This window comes from Heterodontus francisci, chromosome 8, assembly GCF_036365525.1.
Source record: "Heterodontus francisci isolate sHetFra1 chromosome 8, sHetFra1.hap1, whole genome shotgun sequence".
In the NCBI taxonomy this organism is placed as follows: Eukaryota; Metazoa; Chordata; class Chondrichthyes; order Heterodontiformes; family Heterodontidae; genus Heterodontus; species Heterodontus francisci.
Window position 1 is genome coordinate 58,538,087 of NC_090378.1, and position 27,196 is coordinate 58,565,282.

The 27,196-nt window shown below is 40.7% G+C and overlaps 1 protein-coding gene across 10 annotated transcripts in view; it reads right to left on the bottom strand.

The window, feature by feature from the left end:
* nfia (nuclear factor I/A) overlaps positions 1-27,196 on the bottom strand; it is a 516,334-nt gene that overhangs the window by 53,441 nt on the left and 435,697 nt on the right. For 8 of the 10 annotated variants that reach the window (XM_068037192.1, XM_068037191.1, XM_068037196.1 and 5 more), the window contains 2 exons: positions 8,666-8,831; positions 5,874-5,965 (listed from right to left, as the gene is read on the bottom strand). In XM_068037192.1, coding sequence (XP_067893293.1) covers positions 5,874-5,965; positions 8,666-8,831 — 258 coding nt within the window. The remainder of the gene's footprint in view (positions 1-5,873; positions 5,966-8,665; positions 8,832-27,196) is intronic. The other 2 variants (XM_068037203.1, XM_068037204.1) reach the window with 1 other exon arrangement.

Genomic DNA, 27,196 nt, shown 5'->3' on the forward strand with positions numbered 1-27,196 from the left:
ACAAGATTTCACTTCTGCTCTTCCTGGCCCAAAAGGAAATCTAAAAGTGTTTTTTTTTTAAACATACCTAACTTTTCTAATTACATGGCTTTAAAACATGGTGCATTAATGTTACAGAGCCAAAGTAACATTTGTTAGCTCACAGAAACATCCCTGCAAAAATCTGATGCCAAATAAAAATCATAGATTATTGGAGTGAACTGCAATTCTTACATTTTAGGAACAGCCTATTAACTTACCCTGAGGCTCTTGTAACATGGCAATTGATTAATGGCTTCTCATGCAACCTGTCGGACACTGGGGTGTACAGCAGCAAAGATTTAGACTGAACTTAAACATTTTATGTCTAACAGCACATTTACTATCACACAAAATGAATGAGAACAAATCTAGCTGAAATTTGTTCTTTTTCTTAAAAAAAGATACAGCACTGAAACAGGCCCTTCGGCCCAACGAGTCTGTGCCGACCATCAACCACCCATTTATACTAATCCTACACTAATTCCATATTCCTACCACAACCCCACCTGTCCCTATATTTCCCTACCACCTACCTATACTAGGGGCAATTGCTAATGGCCAATTTACCTATCAACCTGCAAGTCTTTGGCATGTGGGAGGAAACAGGAGCACCCGGAGGAAACCCACGCAGACGCAGGGAGAACTTGCAAACTCCACACAGGCAGTACCCAGAATTAACCCGGGTCGTTGGAGCTGTGAGGCTGCGGTGCTAACCACTGCGCCACTGTGCCGCCCGTTCTGGCCCACTGGACCTGTTCTGAAGAGGACACCTACATAAAACCTACCAAGCCCATTTTGTTGTGAACCACTTCAGCATGAACGCCATGATAGATATCAGAGCCTAGATTTGAACTGCTGGTGGGAGTCAAGTGAGCATAGCTGAGTCGGTCAGCAAACTATCCACCCACTGCTTCTCAGTGTGAGGCCTGGAAGATATTAACCTGTGGGCCTCATCTGTGCGCTGGTGGAGGCCACCCATTGAATGCTCAAAGGATTGGTCCTCAGCAGCCATTAAGTGCATAGGCTTGGGGTGAGGGGGATCGTGGAGGCATCTTTTTCAGGGGGTGTGATTACAGGGGAAGGAAAGCCCAGGGGTAGAGAAGGCACAAGATTTTACTTCGGCTGTCTTTTTTAACATACCTTCCTTTTCTAGGCATCTTCTGGCTTCAGACCCACTTGCAGGTTAGCCGAGCAGGGAAGCCACAACTAAAAATTGCAGTCAGACTCTGAATGCATCACTGGAGCCAGAACTTCATGTTTATCGCACGGCCCCAGTGCCATCCGGGCAAAATGTCCCTGAAAAAAGCAGGTTAAAATAACATCTCACAAAGGGCAGTGGGGTGGGAGGGGATATTGCTACCCCAATTTTAGCTGGCTACCCACCCAGTTTTCTGTTGAGTGGACAGGTTGAAAAATCGACCTCTGGTGTGTAATCCTGATTCAGTATTTCCCACCCATGCATAGGATAAGTGGAACTGTCCAGTTATACTGATTTTCTTATTGAGGCAATTCCATGTCATACAAAGACACTGGCAAATGCTTCTTTTTAAATTAAATTAAATTGCTAGCAGCAAGCACGACAGGCTATATACATCATGTTTATGGGAAAGGGAAGTTTGTTGATGAAGAAGAGAGGGTAACATGTGCCCCATCACCTGATAGGATTGAATTGGCACTTGTGTAAAATCAACCTCTGAGGTGGGCTTTGTTTATTATGGCAGTGACTCGAGATGCATAAATCAACATGAATATACTGCATTCCAGAGGTCAGATCTTCAGTCCAATTTGACTTCTGAAATGCAGCATCGTCTGGTCATAAAATAACATAAGTGTCTCTAGCATTTACATATAAAGTGGGACTATTAGAAAAATATGAAGAATTATCTTCCTCCTTGGCTGGTTAGTTGAAAATGTGTTTCTCATATTCAGCTGCCTTAAGGTTGCAGTATCTCTACAATCTATTTCCCAATTTAGGTCGCCTGTTACTTTCAAGGTCCGTTATTTAGCGATCTGTGTTCTCGTGCAGGATTTTCTGTAAATTGATTTCATTTGGAAATAAATAAAAAATGAGAAAGTAAAGTTGCTATAATATAATTCTAAACAGTTAAATATAAGCAAAGGTGCCCACAGATGTCAATAAAGGTCTAGATAAGACTTAAGGAATTAAAAAATGCTTTAACTGTCCAGTAAAACATGTTATAGCACTAGGTCGCTGCTTGCATTTTTCTTGTTCAGGCAGCAGTACCAGCTTAAAGAGACAAGACTGTTCCCTGGCTTATTTGGAATTTATTACTTTTTAAAATAAAAAACATGTAATAAACACAAATTGAAGCTTTTATGACAAGACCTGTATTAGTGGATATTTAATAAGGTTTTGATTTAAAACACAGCTTATGCAGACCTTCAGATAAGAATTCTGTAGTTTCAGTTATTCTATCTTTCATCCAGCAGTGTACTTTCCGTGACCCTTCCTTTCTCAATCCAAGAGGATTCAGTGGTATGCTGTTTAACCTGTACTGTCTGAACAGCTGTATACTACAGCTACTAGCAAATGCAGAGACGGGAAGCAAACATAAAATGCTACAGAGAAAACTGAGTAAAGCCGATGCATTAGGAGCAATAAATTTTCATGTATTATGGTGCATGTCATCATTTTGCAATGTTATGAGGGTGATTTGCTCCTGTGTTAGTTTTAAGAGCAATCTATTGTTTTGTGATAATTAAGTTCAAAGATCTAATGAGACTTATTTCATGATGTACCAAGAACAAGTAACTAAATGTTTGCAAAGTTAACACTAGCAGCTCAGGTTGCAGGTTCGATAACTTACAAATAGTGAAATGAATACCAAAATTACCAGTCCTTTACATTAGAATTTGTAAACTTGTGCAATAGTCATTTTTTAATGCTAGCATTCTATTAGTAAACTGGACAATGCAAGAAAACATAACTAGCTATAGGGAAAACACAATCTTAAAAAACAAAATTTGATTTAGTTTTTCAGCTTTTATTTTTCCTCCCCTAAACTTAATATTTTTACAATTTTGCTTCTTTAGGTTCATCCATCCTGCTGTCATCCACCTTTTCCTAGCCAAACAGGTGCACAGACAGTCTAAACTCTAGTCTCTCTCAGAACCTCTGGCGTGAGCACAAGAGAAGCTTGAAAGGAGTTGATGATTTTCATCTCTTACTCTTTCAAAAGAGTAACTCACATTTGCATCTTCTTCTCCTCCCTCCCGCAGATCTATCAAGAACACAAATTCACCATGCATTCACAGACATAATCTGTCTCCTCCTACCATTCCGTTGCATATAATGTTAGTGCCTCAATACTGCCATTTTTTTATTATTCATTCATGGGATATGGGCATCGCTGGCCAGGCCAGCATTTATTGCCCATCCCTAATTACCCTTGAGAAGGTGGTGGTGAGCTGCCTTCTTGAACCACTGCAGTCCATGTGGAGTAGGTGCACCCACAGTGCTGTTAGGAAGGGAGTTCCAGGATTTTGACCCAGCAACAGTGAAGGAACGGCAATATAGTTCCAAGTCAGGATGGTGAGTGACTTGGACGGGAACTTGCAGGTGGTGGTGTTCCCATGCATTTGCTGCCCTTTTCCTTCTAGTTGGTAGAGGTCATGGGTTTGGAAGGTGCTCTCTAAGGAGCCTTGGTGCGTTACTGCAGTGCATCTTGTAGATGGTACACACTGCTGCCACTGTGCGTCGGTGGTGGAGGGAGTGAATGTTTGTAGATGGGGTGCCAATCAAGCGAGCTGCTTTGTCCTGGATGGTGTCAAGCTTCCTGAGTGTTGTTGGAGCTGCACCCATCCAGGCAAGTGGAGAGTATTCCATCACACTCCTGACTTGTGCCTTGTAGATGGTGGACAGGCTTTGGGGAGTCAGGAGGTGAGTTACTCGCCGCAGGATTCCTAGCCTCTGACCTGCTCTTTTAGCCACGGTATTTATATGACTACTCCAGTTCAGTTTCTGGTCAATGGTAGCCCCTAGGATGTTGATAGTGGGGGATTCCGCAATGGTAATGCCATTGAATGTCAAGGGGAGATGGTTAGATTCTCTCTTAGGGGAGATGGTTAGATTCTCTCTTGTTGGAGATGGTCATTGCCTGGCACTTGTGTGGCGCAAATGTTACTTGCCACTCATCGGCCCAAGCCTGGATATTGTCCAGGTCTTGCTGCATTTCTACACAGACTGCTTCAGTATCTGAGGAGTCACGAATGGTGCTGAACATTGTGCAATCATCAGCGAACATCCCCACTTCTGACCTTATGATTGAAGGAAGGTCATTGATGAAGCAGCTGAAGATGGTTGGGCCTAGAACACTACCCTGAGGAACTGCTGCAGTGATGTCCTGGAGCTCAGATGATTGACCTCCAACAACCACAACGATCTTTCTTTGCGCTATGCATGACTCCAGCCAGCAGAGAGTTTTCCCCCTGATTCCCATTGGGCTTCCTACAGACAGAACTTGCTTAAAGTTAACCCTACTAATGTTATAATTGCTACCTTAAGGTTTAAGAGTTGCTTGAATAAATGGTTAAAAGATTAGAATGTGGGCACAAAAATCAAAACAAGAAGTTTTTATGTCAGAAACAATCGAGGCTACCTGCATGAGCCATCTCTTTAAAAATAACAAGAAGGTTCAATTACCCATTTATAATGTCATTTGTAAACCACAGAGCGTCCACTTGCTGCAGCAGTCCAGTCTGCAATTGATGGCATTAAAACTCCACAGACCATCTGGTCATCAATCACTGGTTATCTGTAGAATCAGCTTAGGGTGGATACAGGATGAAAGTGGAATCATCCTGAATTTCCAGCACTAGTAAGTGGCATAAGGATCCACTGAATTCTCTCACATATATGAATCTTACAGATTGCAAGAATTACATTTTAGCATAGACTAAATACCTAATACTTCAGCCTGATTTTCTGTGAAACTTGTTCTTTTTATTGATTAGTCTGTACAGCTAGAATTATGCTATCTGTTCATATGGGAAAAAATGGATTAATGGTTCCTAAAGACATTTAGAGGCTTTACTATGTAAGTAACATGAGACTGGACTAGACAGTTTTTCACAGCGACTCTCATTACACAGTGGTATTTCCACAGCCTCCCTTGCTCACTTTTACATTTAAATCTGTCAAGTAAGATGGATATTACTTTTTTAAAAGAAGGTATGATGTGTTCTGTACTTTAGTTTTCCCTTAAGTGCTATTCGTATTAATTTATAGATTTTTTTTCTCTAGCCCACCAATTTGAAAATGTAACAGTTCAAAAGTATAACATTTTCAAAACCTATATATTACAGAACTTGAGACTCAAATAATTATTAACTAAACTAAAACAGCTCTTCCAAATTATGCAGAATGAATCCTAAGGCACTTAAGACTTTTAAAACAGCTGATGCAAACAGCATTTTATATTGCAAACTAGAGTCTGCACAGCACTTCCACTGTCTTTTGCAGAACAAATATAAATGGTTAATGTAGAAAGAAATGTAAATGCAAAACTAACAGGCAGATGTACTTCATTAGTTTCCTTAAGATAAAGAGGGTGACAACATCTTCTCACTTTACGTTTACTTGAAACACTACCAAATGCCAGGTAACATAAGAGGATGCATGGATTTTAAGTTCAGCTAATAGGCAGATCTCGTGTATGTTTCAATAAAAAGACATATTCCTTTTGTAGCTTGAGCGTAAAGACATTTCTGAAAGATTCCCAAAGGCTATTACAATATGCTGTCCGATAGCAGCAAATGAATGAAGTTCATTGCACAGAGATACAAGGTCACAAAAAGCTACACTGAATACAGAAAGGTTCAAAGCTGCCCACCTGTGGCTGTTGAGGGATATTTACAAAGCTGGGATCCCGTGGTCCAACACTCACGAATCGGTTTGCAGGGGAGGTGCTGGGTGTCGAGTAGGCTGTGAAGGGAAGGGATACATGCGTTCAGGAAGCGGCAGTGGGTCGCACACAAACAACAAACATCTTAAGCCTGACTGAAAGACAGCAGGGTCTATGGAGGCACTTACCCAAACTTACGCCTGGTACTCCTTTTTATCACCTGATAATGAACATGAAGCTTGAAAAACTACAGCTTCCATTTTTTTTTTTAAAAGGACACATATACAGACAAGACAATGATCTTTTTTTGTAGGATGATTATCACAATGCTACAACAATCTTCCATTGCAAAACAGTATTTAAACTTCATTTCTTTGAAGATGTATTAATGTGGAAGCATAATTGTCAAGGGTCACAGAAAGTGCCACTGGTTAATATCTGTTATCATCTGTGGTGCAAGGGTCTGAGGAATGAGGAAACAATATGAGCAAGTGAGCTAAAACATAGACAACAGAATTCAAATGGAAATGTCAACCAAGATGCACAGTAAAGGCAACATTTCAGTATACAGCATAGTTAACCATCAGCTAATGTAACCATCAACTATTAAACTAGAACTCTGAACAATAAAAACAACTTGTCCCCAGTTCTCAGATAGTAAAACTGCTCTTGTGCTATTTCCTTTAATGTTTCACATGAATAATGGAAGTTAAATAAGGGGAAACAGGGCTAAAACATGTAATGTTACAGGAGATTGGCCTTGCCTTGATTTGGTCTTGGAAAAATCTACATGACATTTAAAGAAGCTCAACTGGAAATTACCAGCAGAAAGAATCACAAATATTGGGGTAAAAATTGTCCTGGCCACTTTGTGTAGCAACATCGTAAATACATTTGTGAAACTTTCCTCTGGGTATTTCTTGTGTAATCAAAAATACGCTGTAAAAGAGTGTGAGGAATCATTCTAAATGTTATTATGATGTTGCTGCATGTAACAGCCAGAAGAATTCTTCTCTCAAATTCTTCCTCCAAAAAGTTTCCAAATAAAACTTTATTTAAGGTGGAGTAACATTGCTACAACCTGCCAGGGCTAGCAGCTCACTGCATACTAGTGAGCTGAGCTAACTGTAGCCATACATTGCTGTCCACCTGCATACTGCAGTACACTGACAAGATGTAAATAATTCCCCATTGTATGCGTTTCTCCTGCTGACTCAGAAACAGGGCGGAGAAACCACTGGAGAAAGGACACCAATCTCCTAATTGCAAAAAATGTAAAATATATTATGCCTCAACAGGAAGGAATAGATGCACAGGTAGCATCTTTTAAAAAATAAAAATGTGATTCCTTCCTAACTGTAGACAAGTGCAGTTAATCATGTGCTAGATCCACACTAATGAGTAAAAGGAATATTTGTAATGATTATTTAACAACATTTATTGCCTCATTTTTATTGGTGGCAAAACATATTATTTTGTATCTTCAATTATGCTTTCAACAACATATGTGTAGTGTTTTCTGCTGGGTTCTACAATGTTTTATTTAGCCTCAATTTACTTCAAATCACATTGCTTTTACCCATATATAGTAAACGTGCTGCAATTCACAAAAGAATAGCAGTTCCAAATCTATGACTACATCAAGCAGACAGGATTTGTTTTCATATTTTATCACTAACATGATTGCTTGCAGATAGCAAGGTGGTTTAACACATGATTGTCCTCAGAATATGCCTCAAACAATCCAACATGTTTATGCTTTCTACCCCACTCTACTGATGATTTCATTAATTGAAAAGCCTAAAGGTTCATGCAAATCACTTACCTCAGTCAAATATCATGAGACACACAGTTATGCAGTGTGTGGACTCCTGATTATTGATGTGCTGTTGTGGTGATGGTGGTGGGGTGTCTATGGATCAATATCTGAAAGATTTGGAGCAATCTGGATACTACAATGCTTACTGGGGATGGAGAAATGAGAAAGAAATCTAAAGTTTCTTACGTGGGTGGGTGGGGGCAGTAATTTTCAACTTGGACCATGATTATACCTCCTGGCCCGAAAAAGTCTTTAAAAAACCAAAAAGAATTAACTTTCCCTGAGCAGTCTTCAGCAGTCCCTATAAGGAATACATGACGCATGCCATTTGTACATTAAAATTGCAATAGGGGTGTTACACCAGATTACATATTTTTCCAGACGTGTGGTGCCTATTTAAAAGCATGCCTGAAAATTGAATCAGGTGGAAAAATGGGTGTCCATCATAGCTTTCCATTGCCGGTCTCCCATTTAACAGGTAAGAAATGGGTGGCTGACAATTAGAAATACCCATGTGTGCATGAAGGCACTTTGTTAATATATTCTTTGCCACATTAATGGGACCATTTACTAAAAGAGATAAGAAAACTCTGAACAGTTTTTACATTTTGGTACATTTATGGTTTAAGGGAGAAAATACAATTAAAAAGAAAATTACTTACAAACTGAAACAAAAGCAAGTGTAATTTAAAGCATTTATCTAGAAGCCAGCAAACAGATAATCACAGAAAAAAAAACACTTTACACTCAAAGGAAATCAGAAGTAAAACTCCAATTCTTCCATTCAGATGCATGGCTTTGATGGTCAGTAGCTTTATGAAGACAAAGGGTTAACCAATTCTTTTCAACATGAACATATTACATATTTAGATACAAGTGACTTAATGCTTGGACCACCTTAGAAGGCCAGCACTACATATTTTCATGCAATATGACATGGGTTTTGCTGAAGTAAACTTACTGGGTGAAGTAGGTGATGCTGCTCCTCCATCTGTAGATGTGGTGGTTGGTTTTGTGTCTGGCACTGGCAGAGGCACAGGCCTGGCCATAGGTGGAGGAGGTGGGGGTGGCAACATTGGGGTGGGAAGGAATGGATTATGGACTTTGCCTTGGCTGCTTCCATTGGGCTGTGAGACAGAGTAAAAATAATAATGAATAAGTTAAAACCACAGCTGTAGAAAAGGTTTCGTAAGCATCGATTACGGTTAATGGAAGCATCAATGTGTAAGAAATATGACACTGAAAGAAGTTAAACTACAGAATTTCTTCTTCTCAAATTATCCACACTTATGTGCATTCACAAAATTAAATTGTGGCTGTTCTTTTTGTCAAATCCTTCACATGCTTCAACCAACAATAATGTTCCATCTCAGTCTGGTCAAGCTAAGGACCCATTATTATATTTGATGATCTGGTATTAATAACAGATCATAAACATGTAGCAGTACCATTTTATTATTATCTCTATTTTCAGTACACAGCTGAGCCACTGCTGTTATATTCAGGACCAAGTACTGAAGAGAAATGGGCACACAAAGCATTAGTAAGCCTTTAGCTATCTACACAGATAATTTACATAATAACTTCAGTAGCTGGCAATCTTATGCTCAAAATAGAGGGAAAATGTGCTTTTTGACCACTTCAATGAAATGCAATTAAAATTGTGGAAGGGTATACCATCCCTAAATACTGACCAGGAAAAATGTTATTTCATCAGCGGTAGCAAAAGTAGCAACCAATCACTGCGCAATTGCATGAATTACCTTCTCACACCTTGGAAACAGAATTACATCACACTCCCTGGCTGCAGTCCCAGCAGTGGCCACCGCTCCCAGTGCCACTGCGAGGATTGAGATCTGCCAGCCCGCTGATTGGCCAGCAGCACTTGGAGGCGGGACTTCCTGCCTCAGGGGGCAGAAGTCCCACCTGAGGTCAATTAAGGGCCTGGGCCACTTAAAATTGTAGCATGGCTCTCAGGCCGGCGGCGGCAGGTTCACCCCTGACTTTTTGGCCTGTCTCCTGCCCAACGTAAAATTCTGGCCAAATAAATTGCTGTACAAAACATATACAACAGCTCTTCAAAGTTTACCTATTTTCTTCTAGCAATTTTAATAAATGATTACTTTTGTCTACTAACGAATATGAAATATTATCCAGGGATACATATGCAAGAAAAAGATATGTAATAACACATATTATTATATGCGGCACAGTGGCGCAGTGGTTAGCACTGCAGCCTCACAGCTCCAGGGACCCGGGTTCGATTCTGGGTACTGCCTGTGTGGAGTTTGCACGTTCTCCCTGTGTCTGCGTGGGTTTTCTCCGGGTGCTCCGGTTTCCTCCCACAAGCCAAAAGACTTGCAGGTTGATAGGTAAATTGGCCATTATAAATTGTCACTAGTATAGGTAGGTGGTAGGGAAATATAGGGACAGGTTTGGTAGGAATATGGGATTAGTGTAGGATTAGTATAAATGGGTGGTTGATGGTCGGCACAGACTCGGTGGGCCGAAGGGCCTGTTTCAGTGCTGTATCTCTAATCTAATCTAATCTAATCTAACACTGTGACAGAATTCCAGATTTTTGCATTGATCATGTGAATAACATTTATAAAAAAACTGAAAGGGAAACCAGCAGAGCAATGCCGATCCTCAATTATTCTAGCAGACCAAACCATGGAGCACTGCGACATGTTAGTACTAAACATGAAGAGAAGAATTAGAGAAATTGCAGGGTAACAGCATTGAAGTGGTTCCAGCCTTGGGACAAAGGCTAGAAAGAGCATGTCGAGGTGTAGAATGAAATAAAAAATTTCCTTACTGAAGGAGTAGCGGGTGGAAATAAACAGTCAAATTTGCAAACCTCCACAATTCAAAATTAACTGACTAGGAAAAATTGAATTAATCATTGAGTTTGTTTAGGAAGAAAAATATAAAAAAATATACAAGCTAGTGGGAATTGAGCACTCCAGCCATTGACTGCCATTGTTTGAGAAACTTGTGTCAGAAGATGAAGACTTCAGCTTCACTGCATCACAAAAAACAAGCACTCTATGAACAAAATATACTAAACAGTAGTTTTACAATGAGCTCAAGGTTGTTTTGTTTAAAAAAAAACTAGAAGTGATATGATTATGCTAATTACAAGAGATTAGATTAACAAATTAGCTTTCTAAAGAAGTTATATTGCAGCCAACAAACAGGTGGCATCTTAAACTGCTTCAGCTCAATTCAGAGTTTCTGTGGGATATGCCCCTTCGTGTAATCTGTGGTCTGTTCTAACACACCACTGAACAAAAATGCACAAGCCTATACACTGATTAGGGTATATATTCCACCTTTCACAAATGAAGTGTATGTGTCCTTGATTTGTAGAAAATACTAGTTGAAGATCAAGATGATTAAGGTCTTTAGCTTCCTTGCAAGTGGTTAAAACATCAGGCCCAGATGAAATACATTCCAGGCTGCTAAGGGAAGAAATTGCAGAGGTTCTGACCATCATTTTCCAATCCTCTCTGGCTACAGGCATGGTGCTGGAGGAATGTTAATATTGTACCGTTGTTTAAAAAATGAAGAAGGGATAGCCCTAGTAATTACAGGCCAGTCAGCCTAACCTTGCTTGTGGGAAAATTATTGGATAAAATTCTGACAGACAGTATAAATTATCATTTAGAGAGGCATAGATTAAGAAAGGATAGGAAGTTTGGATTTGTTAAGGGAAGGTTACATACGAACTATGAGCAGTAGGCCATTCAGCCCCTCGAGCCTGCTCTGCCATTTGATAAAATCATGGCTGATCTGATTGTGGCCTCAACTCTACTTTTCCATCTACCCCCTATACCTTTTGACTCCCTTGTCAATCAAGTATTTATTTAACTCAGCTTTAAAAATATTCAATGACCCTGCCTCCACTGTTCTCTGGGGAAGAGAATTTCACAGCATAATGACCCTCTGAGAGAAAAAAATTTCTCCTCATTTCCATCTTAAATAGGAGACCCCTAATTTCCAAACTGTGTCCCATGTTTCTACTCTCTCTCATAAGAGCAAATATCTTCTCAGCATCCACGCTGTCAAATCCCTGCAAGATTATGTGTTCCAATAAGATCACCTCTCATTCTTTTAAACTCCAATGGATACAGGCCCAACCTTTCCTCATAAGATAACCCCCTCATCCCAGGAATCAGTCGAGTGAATCTTCTCTGAACTGCTTCTTATGCAATTATATCTAAGGAGATCAAAACTGTACACAATACTCTAGATGTGGTCTCACCAATGCCCTGTACAACTGTAGCAAAACTTCCTTTACTTTTATATTCCATGTTCTTTGCAATTAACAACAACATTCCATTTTCCTTCCTAATCACTTGCTGTACCTGCATACTAACTTTTTGTGATTCACGTACCAGAACATCCAGATCCCTCTGTACCGCAAAGTTCTGCAATCTCTCTCCATTTAAATAATATACTGCTTTTCTACTCTTCCTACCAAAATGGACAAGTTCATATTTTCCCACATTATATTCCATCTGCCAAATTTTTGTCCACTCACTTAACCTATCTAAACTGCTTTGTAGACTTCTTACATCCTCCTCACAACTTACTCTCCGACCTATCTTGGTGTCATCAGCAAATTTGGCAACCATACATTCTGTCCCTTCATCCAAGTCATTGATATTGATTGTAAATAGTTGAGGCCCCAGCACTGATCCCTGTGGCACCCCACTAGTTACAGCTCGTCAACCTGAAAATGCCCCATTTCTCCCTACTCTCTGCTTCCTGTTAGCTAACCAATCCTCTATCCATGCTAATATGTTACCCCCTACACCATGAGCTCTTATTTTGCGTAGTAACACTTTATGTGGCACTTCATTGAATGCCTTTTGGAAATCCAAATACACCACATCTACAGGTTCCCCTTTATCCACATTGCTTGTTACTTCGTCAAAGAAATCTAATAAATTCGTCAAAAACCATGTTGACTCTGCCTGATTGCATTAAGAGTTTCTAAGTGCCCAGCTATAACCTCCTTAATAATAGATTCTAGGTCGGAGAGTAAGTTGTGAGGAGGATGTAAGAAGTCTACAAAGCAGTTTAGATGTTAGGCTAACTGGCCTGTAGTTTCCTGCTTTCTGTCTCCCTCCTTTCTTGAATAGAGGAGTTGCATCCACTGTTTTCCAATCTGATAGGAACTTTCCAGAATCTAGGGAGTTTTGGAAAATTACAACCAATGCATCTACTATCTCCGCAGCACTTCTTTTAAGACCCGAGGATGAAGTCCATCAGATCCTGAGGATTTGTCAGCCTTTAGTTCTAATATTTTTCTCAGTACCCTTCCCCTGATGTTTGTAATTGTTTTAAGTTTCCTCCTTCCCTTTCACCTCTTAATTTACAAGTATTTCTAGGATGTTATTTGTATCTTCTACAGTGAACACAGACAAATATCTGTTTACCGCTTCCACCATTTCCTTATTTTCCATTATTAATTCCCCAAACGCACTCTCTAGAGGACCAATGCTGACTTATGTTACTCTTTTCATTTTTAAATACTTATAGAAACTCTTACTATCCGTTTTTATATTTCTAGCTAGCTTTCTCTCATTCTCTAATTTCTCCTCTCATGTTTTTTCGTCATTCTTAGCTGGTTTTTAAATTCTGTCCAATCTTCTGACCTACTGCTAATCCTTGCAGAATTGTACGCTCTTTCTTTCAAGTTTATACTTTCTTTAACTTCCTTAGTTATCCACAGATGCTGCATCCTTCTCCTATAGTCTTTCTTTCTCACTGGAATGGTTGTGTCTGACTAACTTGATTACATTTTTTGAGGAGATAACGAGAAGGGTGAATGAGGGTAGAGTGCTTGATGTAGTCTACATGGATTTTAGCAAGGCTTTTGACAAGGTCCCACATGGCCGACACGGTCAGAAAATTAAAAGCTCATGGGACCCAATGGAAAGTGGCAAGTTGGATCCAAAATTGACTTTGTGGTAGGAAGCAAAGGATTATAACTGAGGGGTGTTTTTGTGACTTGAAGGGTGGAATTTTATGCTCTCCCCCGCGGAGATTAGGAGGCAGGGACAGCATAAAATCAGGTAGGATGGTGGCGGGGGTGGGGGAGGGGAAACGCCACCACCATCCAGCCACCACCAAAACTGAGTAATTAATCCCTAATTAAAGTCCTCTTCCAACTGCAGCCGCAATTACCCATGCGGGGGTGGCCCTGCCACTGTACGGGAAGCATGGCATCAAAAACCGTGCAGTCTGCTTCCTAATAGTGCCTGAACGAGGGACCCGGCATCAGGAAGGGGGGGGGGGGGGGGGCGGCGGGAGGGCTCGTTGAGGGTCGACGCCCCTCCCTCCTCCCCCTTGACCCCCACCTCGCAAGACCCCTCCCGCCCTAACCTACCTTAAGCCTGGTTCCAGCGCTGCTCCTCGGTATCTGGTCACTGCAGCTACACAGCCACCGCCTCTGCAGTGGCCTCTGATTGGCCGGCAGCTCTGCAAGGCCAGAACTTCTGGCGACAGGGTCCTAAATCCTATGGAAGGCCCACCGCTCTCCAGTTAAGTGCCCACGTGGCACTAAATTCAGTGGGCCTTGCAGATGAGAGGCAACGCAGGGATCTCAGCATCGGTTTTCCCTGATGTCAAGAACCCTGCTGCCAGCATTAAAATTCCCCCCTAAGTATGTTTCCAGTGGGGATCCGCAGTGCTCAGTACTAAATCCCTTGCTATTTGTGATATATATCAATGACTTAGACTTGCATGTACGGGTCATGATTAGGAAGTTTGTAGATGATACAAAAATTGGCCGTGTGTTTGATAGTGAGGAAGAAAGCTGCAGACTGCAGGAAGATATCAATGGATTGGTCAAGTGGGCAGAAAAGCGGCAAATGAAATTCAATCCAGAGAACTGTGAGGTGTTAGGAAGGACAAACAAGCTAAATGTTAGGATTCTGAGAAGTATAGAGGAACAGCAGGACCTTGGAGTGCATATCTACAGATCTCTGAAGGTAGCAGGACAGGTAGATTAGGTGGTCAAGGCGTCAAATGGGATACTTTCCTTTATTGGCTGAAACCTAGGAGTATAAGAGAAGGGAGGTTATGCTAGGACTGTATAAAACACTGGGTAGACTGCGGGAAGAGTACTACATACAGTTCTGGTCACCGCATTACAGAAAGAATATGATCGAACTAGAGAGGGTACAGAAGAGATTTACAAGGATGTTGCCAGGAATGGAGAATTCTAGATATGAGGAAAGATTGGATAGGATGGGGTTGTTTTCTTTGGAACAGAGAAGGCTGAGGTGAGATTTAAGTGAGGTGTATATAATTATGAGGCACCTAGATAGAGTGGATAGGATGGACCTATTTCTGTTAGCAGAGGGATCAACAACCAAAGAGCATAGATTTAAAGTAATTTTTAGAAGGATTTGATGGGAGTCGAGGAGTAACCTTTTTTTCACCTAGAGGGTGTTAGGAATTTGGAACTTACTGCCTGAAAGGATGGTACAGGCAGAAACCCTCATCGGGTTTAAAAAGTACTTGGATATGCACTTGAGGTCCAGTAACTGATAGGGCTACAAACCAAGAGATGGAAGCTGGAATTAGGCTGGATAACTCTTTGCCGGCTGGCATGGACACAATGGGCTGAATGGCCTGCTTCTATGCCATAAATCTTTTTATTTTTCTGTGGTGGTAACATACCATTTTCCTTCTGTTTCTTTCTTGATATCAGTTTGTTGACTTTAATAGATGAAAATTGGCCAATCAAGGAACAATTATAATTGTGTTATTTTCATATTTTTCCAGCATTACAATTAACAGTTAGACTGCACAAATCACAAACAAATTTTGTATTTGGCTGCGGAGTGTGTAGATCTTACTAAAAATGAAGTGAAGTACTCAAAGCTCAGGTTGTGATTTTCACTCAAGGGTCCTCATTCACAGCGTTCTCAACATTTTGTCCATGGAGGATGCCTAAGAATCTGCTCTGAACTCAGGAAGTCTGACAATACCCCACTGCCTAGCCAATTATTTCCTAGGCCTGGGAGAATCTATGAAAGAAGCGTTAATGACTTGACAAAGCACTTCAAGATATAGTAATAATGTACTAACTTAATATGTGGGAGACATTATCCAAAAGTGTACTTTTAACTTTGATTTTTCAAAACTATAAGTAGAATTAATTCAACAAAACATTGGGCCAAGTGTAACACAAGCTGCTGATTCACTATTGCTCATTTTGCTCTACTTGCCCAAGACAAATTTTACATCAGTATATTTAGCAATAATAACTGGTAACCATGATACAAGAGAGAAACTGCAACAGCAATTTGCTTTCCAGCTCTCTCCACACAACTTTCTGCATTTTGCTTTTCTAACCAAATTTTTCCTTCCCTTCCCCAAGAGTGAGGGAAAACATAACACCAACCTCCCCCAATCAATCCTTCAGGATCATTACATCCAATACATATCAAAAAAATCAACATTCACCTGGAGAGGTTCAAATTAATTAAGGATGGCCAGCATGGATTTGTAAAAGGCAGATCATGCTTGACTAATCTAATCGAATTTTTTGATAAAGTAACAGAGAAGGTTGATGAAGGGAATGCAGTGGATGTTGTTTATGTGGATTTTAAGAAAGTGTTTGATAAGGCACCACATAAAAGGCTTGTTAACAAAACTGAGGCTCATGGACCAGGCGGGTCAGTGTCCAATTGGATAAAAATTTGGCTTAACGATAGAAAACAGCGAGTTGTAGTAAATGGTTGTTTTTCAGACAGTGGTGTTCCTCGAAGGTCAGTGCTGGACCACAGCTTTTTTTGCTATATACAAATGACTTGGATCTTGGAATAAAGAGTAGAATTTCAAAATTTGCCGATGGCACCAAACTTAGAAGTGCGGTAAACAGTGAGGATGATATGAACTGCCTGCAACAGGACATAGATAGGCTTGCAGAATGGGCAGACAGATGGCAGATGGAATTTAATACTCACAAGTGTGAGGTGATGCATGTTGGCAGAAGGAATAGGGAAAGGCAATATATACTTAATGGCATAGTTCTAAGAGTCTGCAGGGTGCATGTGCAACAATCTTTAAAGGTGGCAGGACATATTGAGAGTGGTTAGTAAAGCATATGGGATCTTGAGCTTCATAAATAGAGGCATCGAGTACAAAAGCAGGGAAGTTATGCCGAAATTTATAAAGTTCTGGTTAGGCCAAACTGGAGTATTGTGCCCAGTTCTGGTCACCACACTTTAGGAAGGATGTGAGGGTCCTTGAGAGGGCGCAGTAGAGATTTACTGGAATGGTCCCAGGGATGAGAGATTTTAGTTACAAGGTTAGGCTAGAAAAGCTGGGCATTGTTCCCCTTAGAGGAAAGGAGATTGAGGGGCGATTTAATAGAGGTAAACAAGATTATGACAGGCTTAGAGAAGTTAGACAAGGAAAAATTGTTCCCATTAACTAGGGGATACAGATTGAAGGTTTTGGACAAGAGTGGGTGGTAATGACCTGGAACTCGCTGCCCACAAGGGTGGTGGAAGTGAAGTCAATCAATGGCTTTAAAAGGAAATTGGATGGCCACTTGAAGGAAATAGACTTGCAGGGCTATGGGGATCGAGCAGGAAGTGGGACTGATTGGATAGCTCCTGGAGAGCTGGCATGGGCCTGTGCTTCCTTTTGTGCTATAAATGACTCTGACTCTAATAGAAAATTATAGTAATTAAAAAGTCAAAGCTCCAGTGAATGACTGACTTCTGAAATGGTCTCCTTGGCTGCAGTAGTTCATGTGTTGCTCAATGCTCTTGTGCACAATTGCCTTCACGGTCTTCCATACCTCCCTGCTGCTTCTCTTGATGAGGTCCATTATCTATGGCAGCTTTGTGGAGTGTGCAGCATACAACACAGTGTCACAATTTTGCTCACCATCTCTGTGGAATACGGTGAGGGTCTCCTGATCAATCCAAGCATCTGAAGCATTATTTTAAACTTCCCAAATATTTTCTCCATAAGGATGGTGCACGTGTATTGCTGAATTTGACCTCTCCTGGGATATGGCGCTTATGTATTAGGCATGGTTGCGCCACATAGCTCGCATTTATGAGCATCTACCAATCTTTTTTCAGTCCTTAATGAGTTGTGTAACATTGAATTGCCTCAGATGAAATATTATGTCTTCCCCAGGAAGTGTACATTGACATGCATAACCTTCTGATATGCATAACTTTCTGACAGTGGTAATATACCACTTGCAGGTTCCAGGAATAGTTTTTCCTCAGATTTATGTATGCCAAGGAATTGTTGGCAGTGTATGGATGGCTACATGCATACAATCAATGATGCTCTCTAACTTGGGAAAGTGAGCCTCATGGGAAAACTGTACTGCCTCTCTTCCTACTGATAGTGGTCCTTTCTGATGAGTACATTGGTGAGTCTGTGGCAAAACAGAGCTTCAATTATGCTCGCTTTGCTGCAGTGAATGTCAATGTAATTGACTCCTGTGATGTTCCCTGAAGCATAACGTTAACAGCGCTCGTAACATTCACTACCAGTGGGCAACTATGGACCAGAAAGCCCCCTAAAAATAAGAGCTTCTCTGTTGAGCCTCAGTCTCATCATGTACTATTCCCTCATGGGGTTCAAATATCCACACCTGCTGTGTTAGATCCATTCTCTGGATAGTTTGTTCTATTAGTTGTACACCATATTTGGCCTCTCTGTTCCTTGGTCACCCCCTCCTCTGATGCATTTTCATCATGCACTAACTGGCAATGGTTGTCCCATTGTTGCAGGATGACTATTCCACAGCACTATTCAGCTATCAGTGGTCTTGTGAGATCTTTCCCCATCATTTACGAACTAATTCACAGGTAAAACTGTGAATAATGAACCCAATCTTTGTGCTACCGCCACAATAAGCAAAAGTACATCGACTGATTTTATGATCAGAGATCAAGCGGCAAGTCAGTGTTTATGATCAGAAAACTGTTTGGGATTTGTTATGATTAGATCTCTACCCATTTTGTCCCTTGTTTGATTTTCCTATCAAGATTTTAATTAGTTCAGGAAGTACTTGCCAGTTTTTATGACAGAGACATGTAAATCAGTTCACGATAATGTTCACATTATAACCCAATTCACATCATAACCCAATTTCCCATCATTTCCACCCATTTCATGCTATTTGCTTTACCCACCCTATAAACTGGTTTTCAAGGTTAGGAAATTGGAGCAGGAGTAGGCCATACAGCCCCTTGGATCTGCTAGTTTCCAGGTGTTGAGCTGCAAATAAAAATCATTTTAAAAAGGCTAATAGTGAGATTGCAAATTATGAGCCACGACCAAATTTTTTGGCTTCCTTTCGCCCTCTGCTTTAACTGAGTTCTTTCAAGAGCCTTTACAACTCTTGCTGTGGTGCTATCTAAGAATTCCATTGTATTGCTGCTTTTCTGAAAAAGAGGAGAAACAAGCGGTGGATGCTGGGATAAGAGAGGTTATACTATAGGCAACAGACACCCATCTGCTAGTACCTTGAGACCAGAATGTACAGGCAGAGGTGTAAATACTTGCCAAAGGAGCGTGCTTGCAGAGGCTTCAAACGTCAGGGAAGCTATTATGGAGTTATACCACTTGCTGAAAGCAAACCTGCAGCAAGGCACCACCACATTAACAAATGTACTCAATTTAAGTGCATCAAGATCACTTCAAATGGCTACTAGGAACATTGCAAATATCAGCCAATCAGTAGTGTAGCGGTGTGTGAAGTAGGTCACTGACACACTATTTATGTGAGCATTGGATTTCATCTCCTTCCCATGGACACCAACAGCACTTTAAGACAGCTCTGCAATTTTAGAGTGGCAGGATTCCTGAAAGTGCAAGACATTATTGATTGCACCCACGTGGCCTAAATATTCCATTACAGAAAGCCACTGCTTGCGTGAATCACAAATGATTCAACACTCGGTCAATGTTCAACTCATCTGTAACCATCAGCAAAGCAAAATGCAAGTAAATGCATCTTTTCTCAGCAGTCATCATGACGCCTTCAGTTTAAAGCATTCCATGGTCTCTGAAAATTTCACCTTGAAATACAAGCTTCAATAGAACTGGAGGATCAAAGCCATCTTCTGCAGCTGTGGCTCATGACACCTATTTGCTGTCACAGCGTCACGGTTATAATGGCACAGAAGGAGACCATTCAGCCGATCAAGTCTATGCCAGCTCTCTGTAGAGCAATTCAATCAGTCCCATTCACCCGTTCTATCCCCAAAGCCCTGTAAGTTTATTTCCCTCAAGTGACCATCCAATTTCCTTTTGAAATCATTCATCGTCTCCGCTTCCGCCACCCTTGAAGGCAGCGAGTTTCAGGTCATTACTACCCTCACATCCCCCCTGCATCTCTTGCCCAAAACCTTAAATCTGTATCTCCTAGCCTTTGTACCGTCAGCTAATGGGAATATCTTTGCTTTGTCTGCCCTATCCAAACCTATCATAATCTTGTACATCTTTATTAAATCTCCCCTCAATCTCCTTTGCTCCAAGGAGAATAACCCCAGCTTCTCCAACCTAATCTTGTAGCTAAAATCAATCATCCCTGGAACCATTCTGGTAAATCTCCTCCACACCCTCTCAAGGACCCTCACATCCTTCCTAAAGTGTGGTGACCAGAGCTGGATGCAATACTCGAGTTGGGGCCTAACCAGAGCTTTATAAAGGTTTAGCATAACCTCCTTACTTTTGTTCTCAATATCTCTATTTATGAAGCCCAAGATCCCATATGCTTTGCCAACTATTCTCTCAATATGTCCTGCCACCTTTAAAGATCTTTGCACATGCACCCCCCTGGTTCCTCTGTCCCTGTACATTCCATTTAGTCTACATTGCCTTTCCCTATCCGTTTTGCCAAAATGCATCACCTCACATTTCACTGTATTAAATTCCATCTGCCACTTCTGCTAGCCTATCTATATCCTGTTGTAGTTGATTGGTATCATCCCTACTGTCTTCCACACCTCCAAGTTTTGGTGCCAGTACATGACCTGACCATAAGTATAATAAGATGGATGCCCCTATCAGAGTTATAATCAAGAATACCACTGGCATCCTGAAAAAGTACTTTAGGAGTTTCGATTGGTCTGAGATATGCCCCACTATAGCCTGGCAAAAGCTTCTAGGATTGTTACTCACTGCTGTATGCCAATACCAACACCACCAAAACAGACCAACTGGTCACAGAATCACTTTCACCTCGCTGCTGTTTCTGGGGCCTTGCTGTGCACAAATTACCTGCCACGTATTTGTGCCTGTAACAACAGTAACTGCATTTCAAAAAGTAATTCATAAGTTGCATAGTTTTGTTCCTTTTCTGTTGTTGTGGGTTGCCTTCTCCATCAAAACGAGTACAAAAATGGAAAAATAGTTATTGTAGCATTTTACGACATTAAAGGCACTATATAAATACCTGTTGCTATTTTCACCATGATATTTTGTGATACCCAAATATCAGAGTGCAGCCCATATGGATGTGCTGATCAGTGCAAATAACAGGCAGTTAGATTACACTGGAGACTTCTTGTGCATTGAATGCATATATATCAGCGAAGGAACAATTCTAGGTGGTGGCTGGGGGTCAAAAGAACATCCTGCAGCCCTCATGGGCAATGATGGCAACCAGTTAAAAGTACTTTAAGAGAATGCGAAGCAAGGTTAGTGTAAGTATCAGACACGCTTTGTGTATCATATTAATGGAAGGTATGGATGGTTTCTCTAACCTAGTTTCACTCAATAACGTCATTAAACTTCTTCCTGCATTGTTGCATTTGGTTGAGTGGTGGAGCTGGCAGTGGAAGATGTGGTAGCCTCATCCCATTATCCCTGGGCAGATCTCTTTAGGAGCCTGCATCTGTTCATGTCAAAGAAGGCTTCCTCCTCTGTTTTAATTCAGGACTTCTACAACCTCACTAGAAAACCTGGCTGCTCTCTGGTTTGCTGTTCCTGCTGAACATTTTATCCTCCCTAAATGTTGCTTCACTGGCAAATTGAAGGAGTACAACATATGATCCTTTAAGTAGTTACAGGACTTTAAATCCTTTATGAGCAACAAATTTCCCGCTTTCAATAGATAACCTTCCAGTTAGCCCAGACGATTTCGGCAAAGCAACTGCATCAGAACATAATGGCACTATTCTTTTTCCCTCAAGAGGAGATTCGCACGCAACTGACACATTGCACAAATGTGAGCCAAGAAATTCCAGCCCTATTCCTGGATGCATTGTTTGATTACACAACTTCACACAATATGGTCACACCTTTGTCACAATTTTTTGTGTCAACCTGTTCCATTATCAATTCTTATGTCCAGACATATAATGGAATCTGTCTTTGTAAGTTTGTCATGCCGCAATTTCAGCATCAACTCATGGTGATGCTGTATTTCATCATCTTTTGCATAACTTAGCCCCTCAGCCTGTACTGGAGAGAAATTCCTATGCTCCAACCAACTCTGTTTCTTTGTTTCTCCAAATTGTCCTACAATTTGCTATTTCAATATAAACTCCTGCTGCCTCTGAAGCCTACACTGGTCTTGACTTCCTGTGAGCGATGCTGTGGGAGATTAACTAGTAATACTACAACGAGGCTGGCTCTGGAAACTACGGTGGGATATGTAACCTGTAATATGTTGTGTTGAAACAATGGCTTTGGTTGGGGGATGGAATAGATGGCAAGCACATGGAGTTTGTGGCGAGCATTTCAATTTTCCGATCACACCTCCTTACCCACATCCAGTGCTGACCATGATAAACATGAGGGCCAAAGGTCCTCTCCTGCACCACCACCCCTCCCACACCGAGCCCCCGCTCCGGACGCTTGAGTAGCATAGCACCCTGCAGGAGCATTCTTCCTGTGAGGAATGGCTGCAATCCTGATGCAGCCCTGCCCCTGGGGGGACCTTGTGTTGGAACTGGGTTAGTGGGGGCAGAAGTAGAATGCCCTCAGGTGCTACTGGTGGAAAAAAACTCAAATAATTCCTTTAACTTATGCCTCCATGTATCTTCGAGCTGATCAAGACCCCCACAGACCCTTGGTGCATGGAGAATCATGACACGGGTTCCACTGTGATTTTTGTTGGCGGACCGCATACACACAGTGAGACAGGAGGCTAGGAATGCCATACTCACTTTATTTGCTTGTTATGTTACAGAAACCCCAGAAATTGTGGAACCAGGAACCAGACAGGACAGGCCTTTGCCCCCATTCCCTATTTTATGCGCTAGGGAACGGAGTGTTTCACAGGTAGAAGGAAGAGGAAAATCTATCCCAATATTTCTGTTGAACTTTTTTAGTCATCTAGGATAAAACTGCATGCTCAGTTGGAAATCTATCCTGGTTAACAAGATTGTTTAGATCACAATCCATCAGCAAATCAACTTCAATCATGAACATTGCTGCAGTGATGCAGGCTTTCCTTGCATTTGTTCATGGAGAACTCAGGTTAACCTGCTTGCTTTTTACAATACTGAATCTGCACTTGTAGTATTCAATAATTCAAGAGTTTTTAGATGAGCTGAGCAAATGAATACTCAAGCATAAATGTTGGTGTATTGATTTGATGTCTAGACAAGTATGTATCGTCTAACTCACTGCAGACATTATTCACTCCCGTGTCGTGTGGGATATCTGAAAGCATGTTTGTGTAGAATAATGTATCAAGTATAATGAGTTTTGTATATCTGCTATGAATCGAACCTCAAGTGGTCCATCAGAATCTTGTAGTTAAATTAGATGTTCTGTTAGGTGTTCTGATGGTATGTAATTGATAGCTGATTTTAAAATCATACCATTCGCAAACATATACATGTGTTTATAAATTAATCTATCTGTATGTACTTAAGACTGAACAAATTGCTTTAGCCGTATGAAATGCAAAATGACTGCGAAGAATTATTCCCTTTGTCAACAAAATAAAAACAGACTCTTATTCACTGACCTTTATGCCTCAGAGAGATGGCATATCTTCTTCTGAGATTTTGCTTAATAGCACCGAGTCAGCAGCAAAGCTGTGCATTGAGTGGCAGTGAAACACTGGGAAAGTCAGAATTTCCATTTAAACCAATTTACTTAGATGCTTAAAATTATGACTTTGCTCATTACTGTGCTTTGTAGAAAAATAAATTATGTACAAGGAATAATGTACTAATTATCCTAATGTAGATTCGGAAAGGTAATCCACAAAAGTCACCAAGTCTGTAATAACTCTGCTAAGACTTCCCATTTCAATACTAAATAGATCCACAGAGATACTCAGTTACAGTGCAAGATCAGTTGGCATCAGTCGACTGTTCTATTTTTATCCAGGTCAGACTAAACTGTAATCTTATAACAGAGGTGTTCCTATCTGTGAGCTCTTCTAACAGCCTTGTTGAAGATGGCAGAACTTCTGGTTGCACTGACAGATTGGATAAAAAAGCCTCTATTACAATATTGTAACGGGGCTTATTATGACTTGGCAAAAAGGTTCTATCACCATAGGAAGCAAATTAGGATAGCAGAGCCAAGAGATAAATTTTACTTTGCTCAACCCTGCCTTTCTGCTCATGATTTCTGATTTGTACACTTGATTCCTGTTACCAACTCTACTGAAGATCGAGTCATTTGCATGAGTTAAATTTCATGCCTTTCATTCTCCACTAACACCTGTATCTCTCTATTTCATATTTCCTTCTCCTCTCTTCCTGAATCATGTTACAAAGTTACCACCAATTTTGTGCGCTCTCATTTTTTGATAAGTGCATATTGGCAACATTCATAGACACTCCCTTACCCACCAGGCTTGTGACCTCCTCAAAAATTCAATTGGTCAGTTCAATTAGTCAGATATGCTGACTCTCTGATCTGCTGATACTTGTCTAAACGCTCAGTCACCCTGTTTCTGATGATAGATTCCAGTAATTTCCTCAAAATTGATGTTAAAGTGACCATCGTCTATAGTTACCTGGTTTCTCTCTCCCTCCCTTCTTAAATAATGTGAGACATTATCAATTTTCCAATCCAACAGCGCAATTCCTGAACCTAGAAAGCTTTGGGAAATTATGACTAAAGTATGTACAATTTCCACACCTATTTCTTTTAATACCCTGGGGTGGAACCCATTGGATCCTGGAGATTTCTCTATCTCATGTTCCATTATTTTCTCCATTACTTTTCCTTGTCTTTACTACTTAAACTATTCTATTTTTCCCAGTCAGCAAAAAGTAAAATCTCAAAAGGACTGAAGGAAATTGCTCAAAATGTTTTGAAAAACTTTTAGCCACTTTCTTCCCCAAGATCAATGATATATTAAAATTCATAATGGGTCACAGAATTCCATGCAGTGTGTTATGCCTGTAACAGATACTTTTGATATTAAAAACTATCATAACCTTATATGACAGAACAGTGGGTTCGAATTTAAAATTATGGATGGACTCTGCATGCATTTTCCAACTTTGACATCAAATTACTTTCCTCCAATCTATAATCAACATCAAGGCGATTTCCAAGTAAATTTGGAACCATTTTCATTCCATTAAGTATATTCAGGTAAGATTTCATGTACAAAAGGGAGCCTACCACATATCCTAAATTGCAAATTGACTGTCCAGTATTAAATGGGTCCTGTAATATCTCTGGCCCAGTGCATCTTGTAGAATCTTGTTGCTAAAGCCAAGCATTGACTAGTCCTGAAACTTCAGGACTGATGCAGATGCGTGCAGCTCCATAAGAACATAAGGAATAGGAGCAAGAGTAGACTAAAAGGCTCCTCGAGCCTGCTCCATCATTCAATACAATCATGGCTGATCATTTGCCTCAGTTCCACTTTCCTGCCCGCTCTCCATATCCCTTGATTCTCTGAAAGACCAAAACTCTGTCCATCTCAGCCTTAAATATACTCAACGATGGAGCATCCACAACCCTCTGGGATAGTGAATTCCAAAGAGTCATAACCCCTTGAGTGAAGAGGTTTCTTCTCATCTCAGTCCTAAATGATTGCCCCCTTATCCTGAGATGGTGCCCTTGTGTTCTAGATTCCCCAGCCAGGAAAAACAACCTCTCAGTGCCTGTCAAGCACCTTCAGAATTTTGTATGTTTCAATAAGATCACTTCTCATTCTTCTGAACTCCAGAATGTATAGGCCCTATTTATTAAGCCTCTCATCATAGGACAACTCTCTCATCCCAGGAACCAATCCAGTGAACACTCGATGTACCACCTCCATTGCAAGCATATCCATCCTTAAATAGAGACCAAAGCTGCACACAGTATTCCAGGTGTGATCTCACCAAAGCCCCGTACAATTGTAGCAAGATTTCCTTATTCTTGTGTTCCAATCCCCTTGCAATAAAGGCCAGCATGCCATTTGCCTTGTTGTACTTGTATGCTGACTTTCTGTGTTCCTTGTATGAGTGCACACAAGTCTCTCTGAACATCAACATTTAGAAGTTTCATGCCTTTAAAAAAAAAATCAGCTTTTCTGTTTTTACTACCAAAGTGACTAACCGCACACTTCCCCACATTATACTCCATCTGCCACTTACTGCTCAGTCACTTAACCTGTCTGTACCTCTTTACAACCTCTTTGTTTCCTCCTCAGAGCTTACATTCTCAACTAGTTTTGTATCATCAGCTAACTTAGGTACATAATTCTCGGTCTCTTTGTCTAAGTCATTCATATAGATTGAAAATAGCTCAGGCCCCGGCAATGATCCTTGTGGCACTCCACTAGTTACAGCCTGCCAACATGAAAATACCCCATTTATCCCTAATCTCTGCTTCCTGACTGTTAACAAAACTTCTCTTCATGCTAATATATCAACCCCAACCCCATACGCTCTTGTATATTAGGCTTTGTGTGGCACTGTATCAAATGCCTTTTTGAAATCCAAGTACACTACATCTACTGGTTCCCCTTTATCTACCCTACTAGTTACACTCTCAAAAAACTCTAATAAATTCATCAAACATGATTTCTTTCATAAAACCATGATGACTTTGTCTGATCATACTATGATTTTCTAAGTGCATTGTTAAGACTTCCTTAATAATAGATTCCAGCATTTTCCCGATGACTGATATCATGCTAATTGGCCTGTAATTTCCTGTTTTCTTTCTCCCTCCTTTCTTGAATAGTGGTGTTACATTTGCTAACATCCATTCTGCTGGAAATTTTGGAAAATCATAAACCGAGCATCCACTATCCCTGCACCTACCTCTTTTCGAACCCAAAGAGGTAGGCCATCAGGTCCTGGGGATTTGTCAGCTTTTAGTCCCTTAAGTGTCTCCAGTACTTTATTCTCTGCTCATACTAAATATCTTAAGTTCCTCTCTCTCCTCTCTCTTATTAGCCCCTTGCTTACCTTCTATTTCTAGTACGTAATTTGTGCCTTCAGACACAAAATATTTGTTCAACATCCCTGCCATTTCCTTGTTCCCCATGATTAATTTCTCCTGTCTCTGC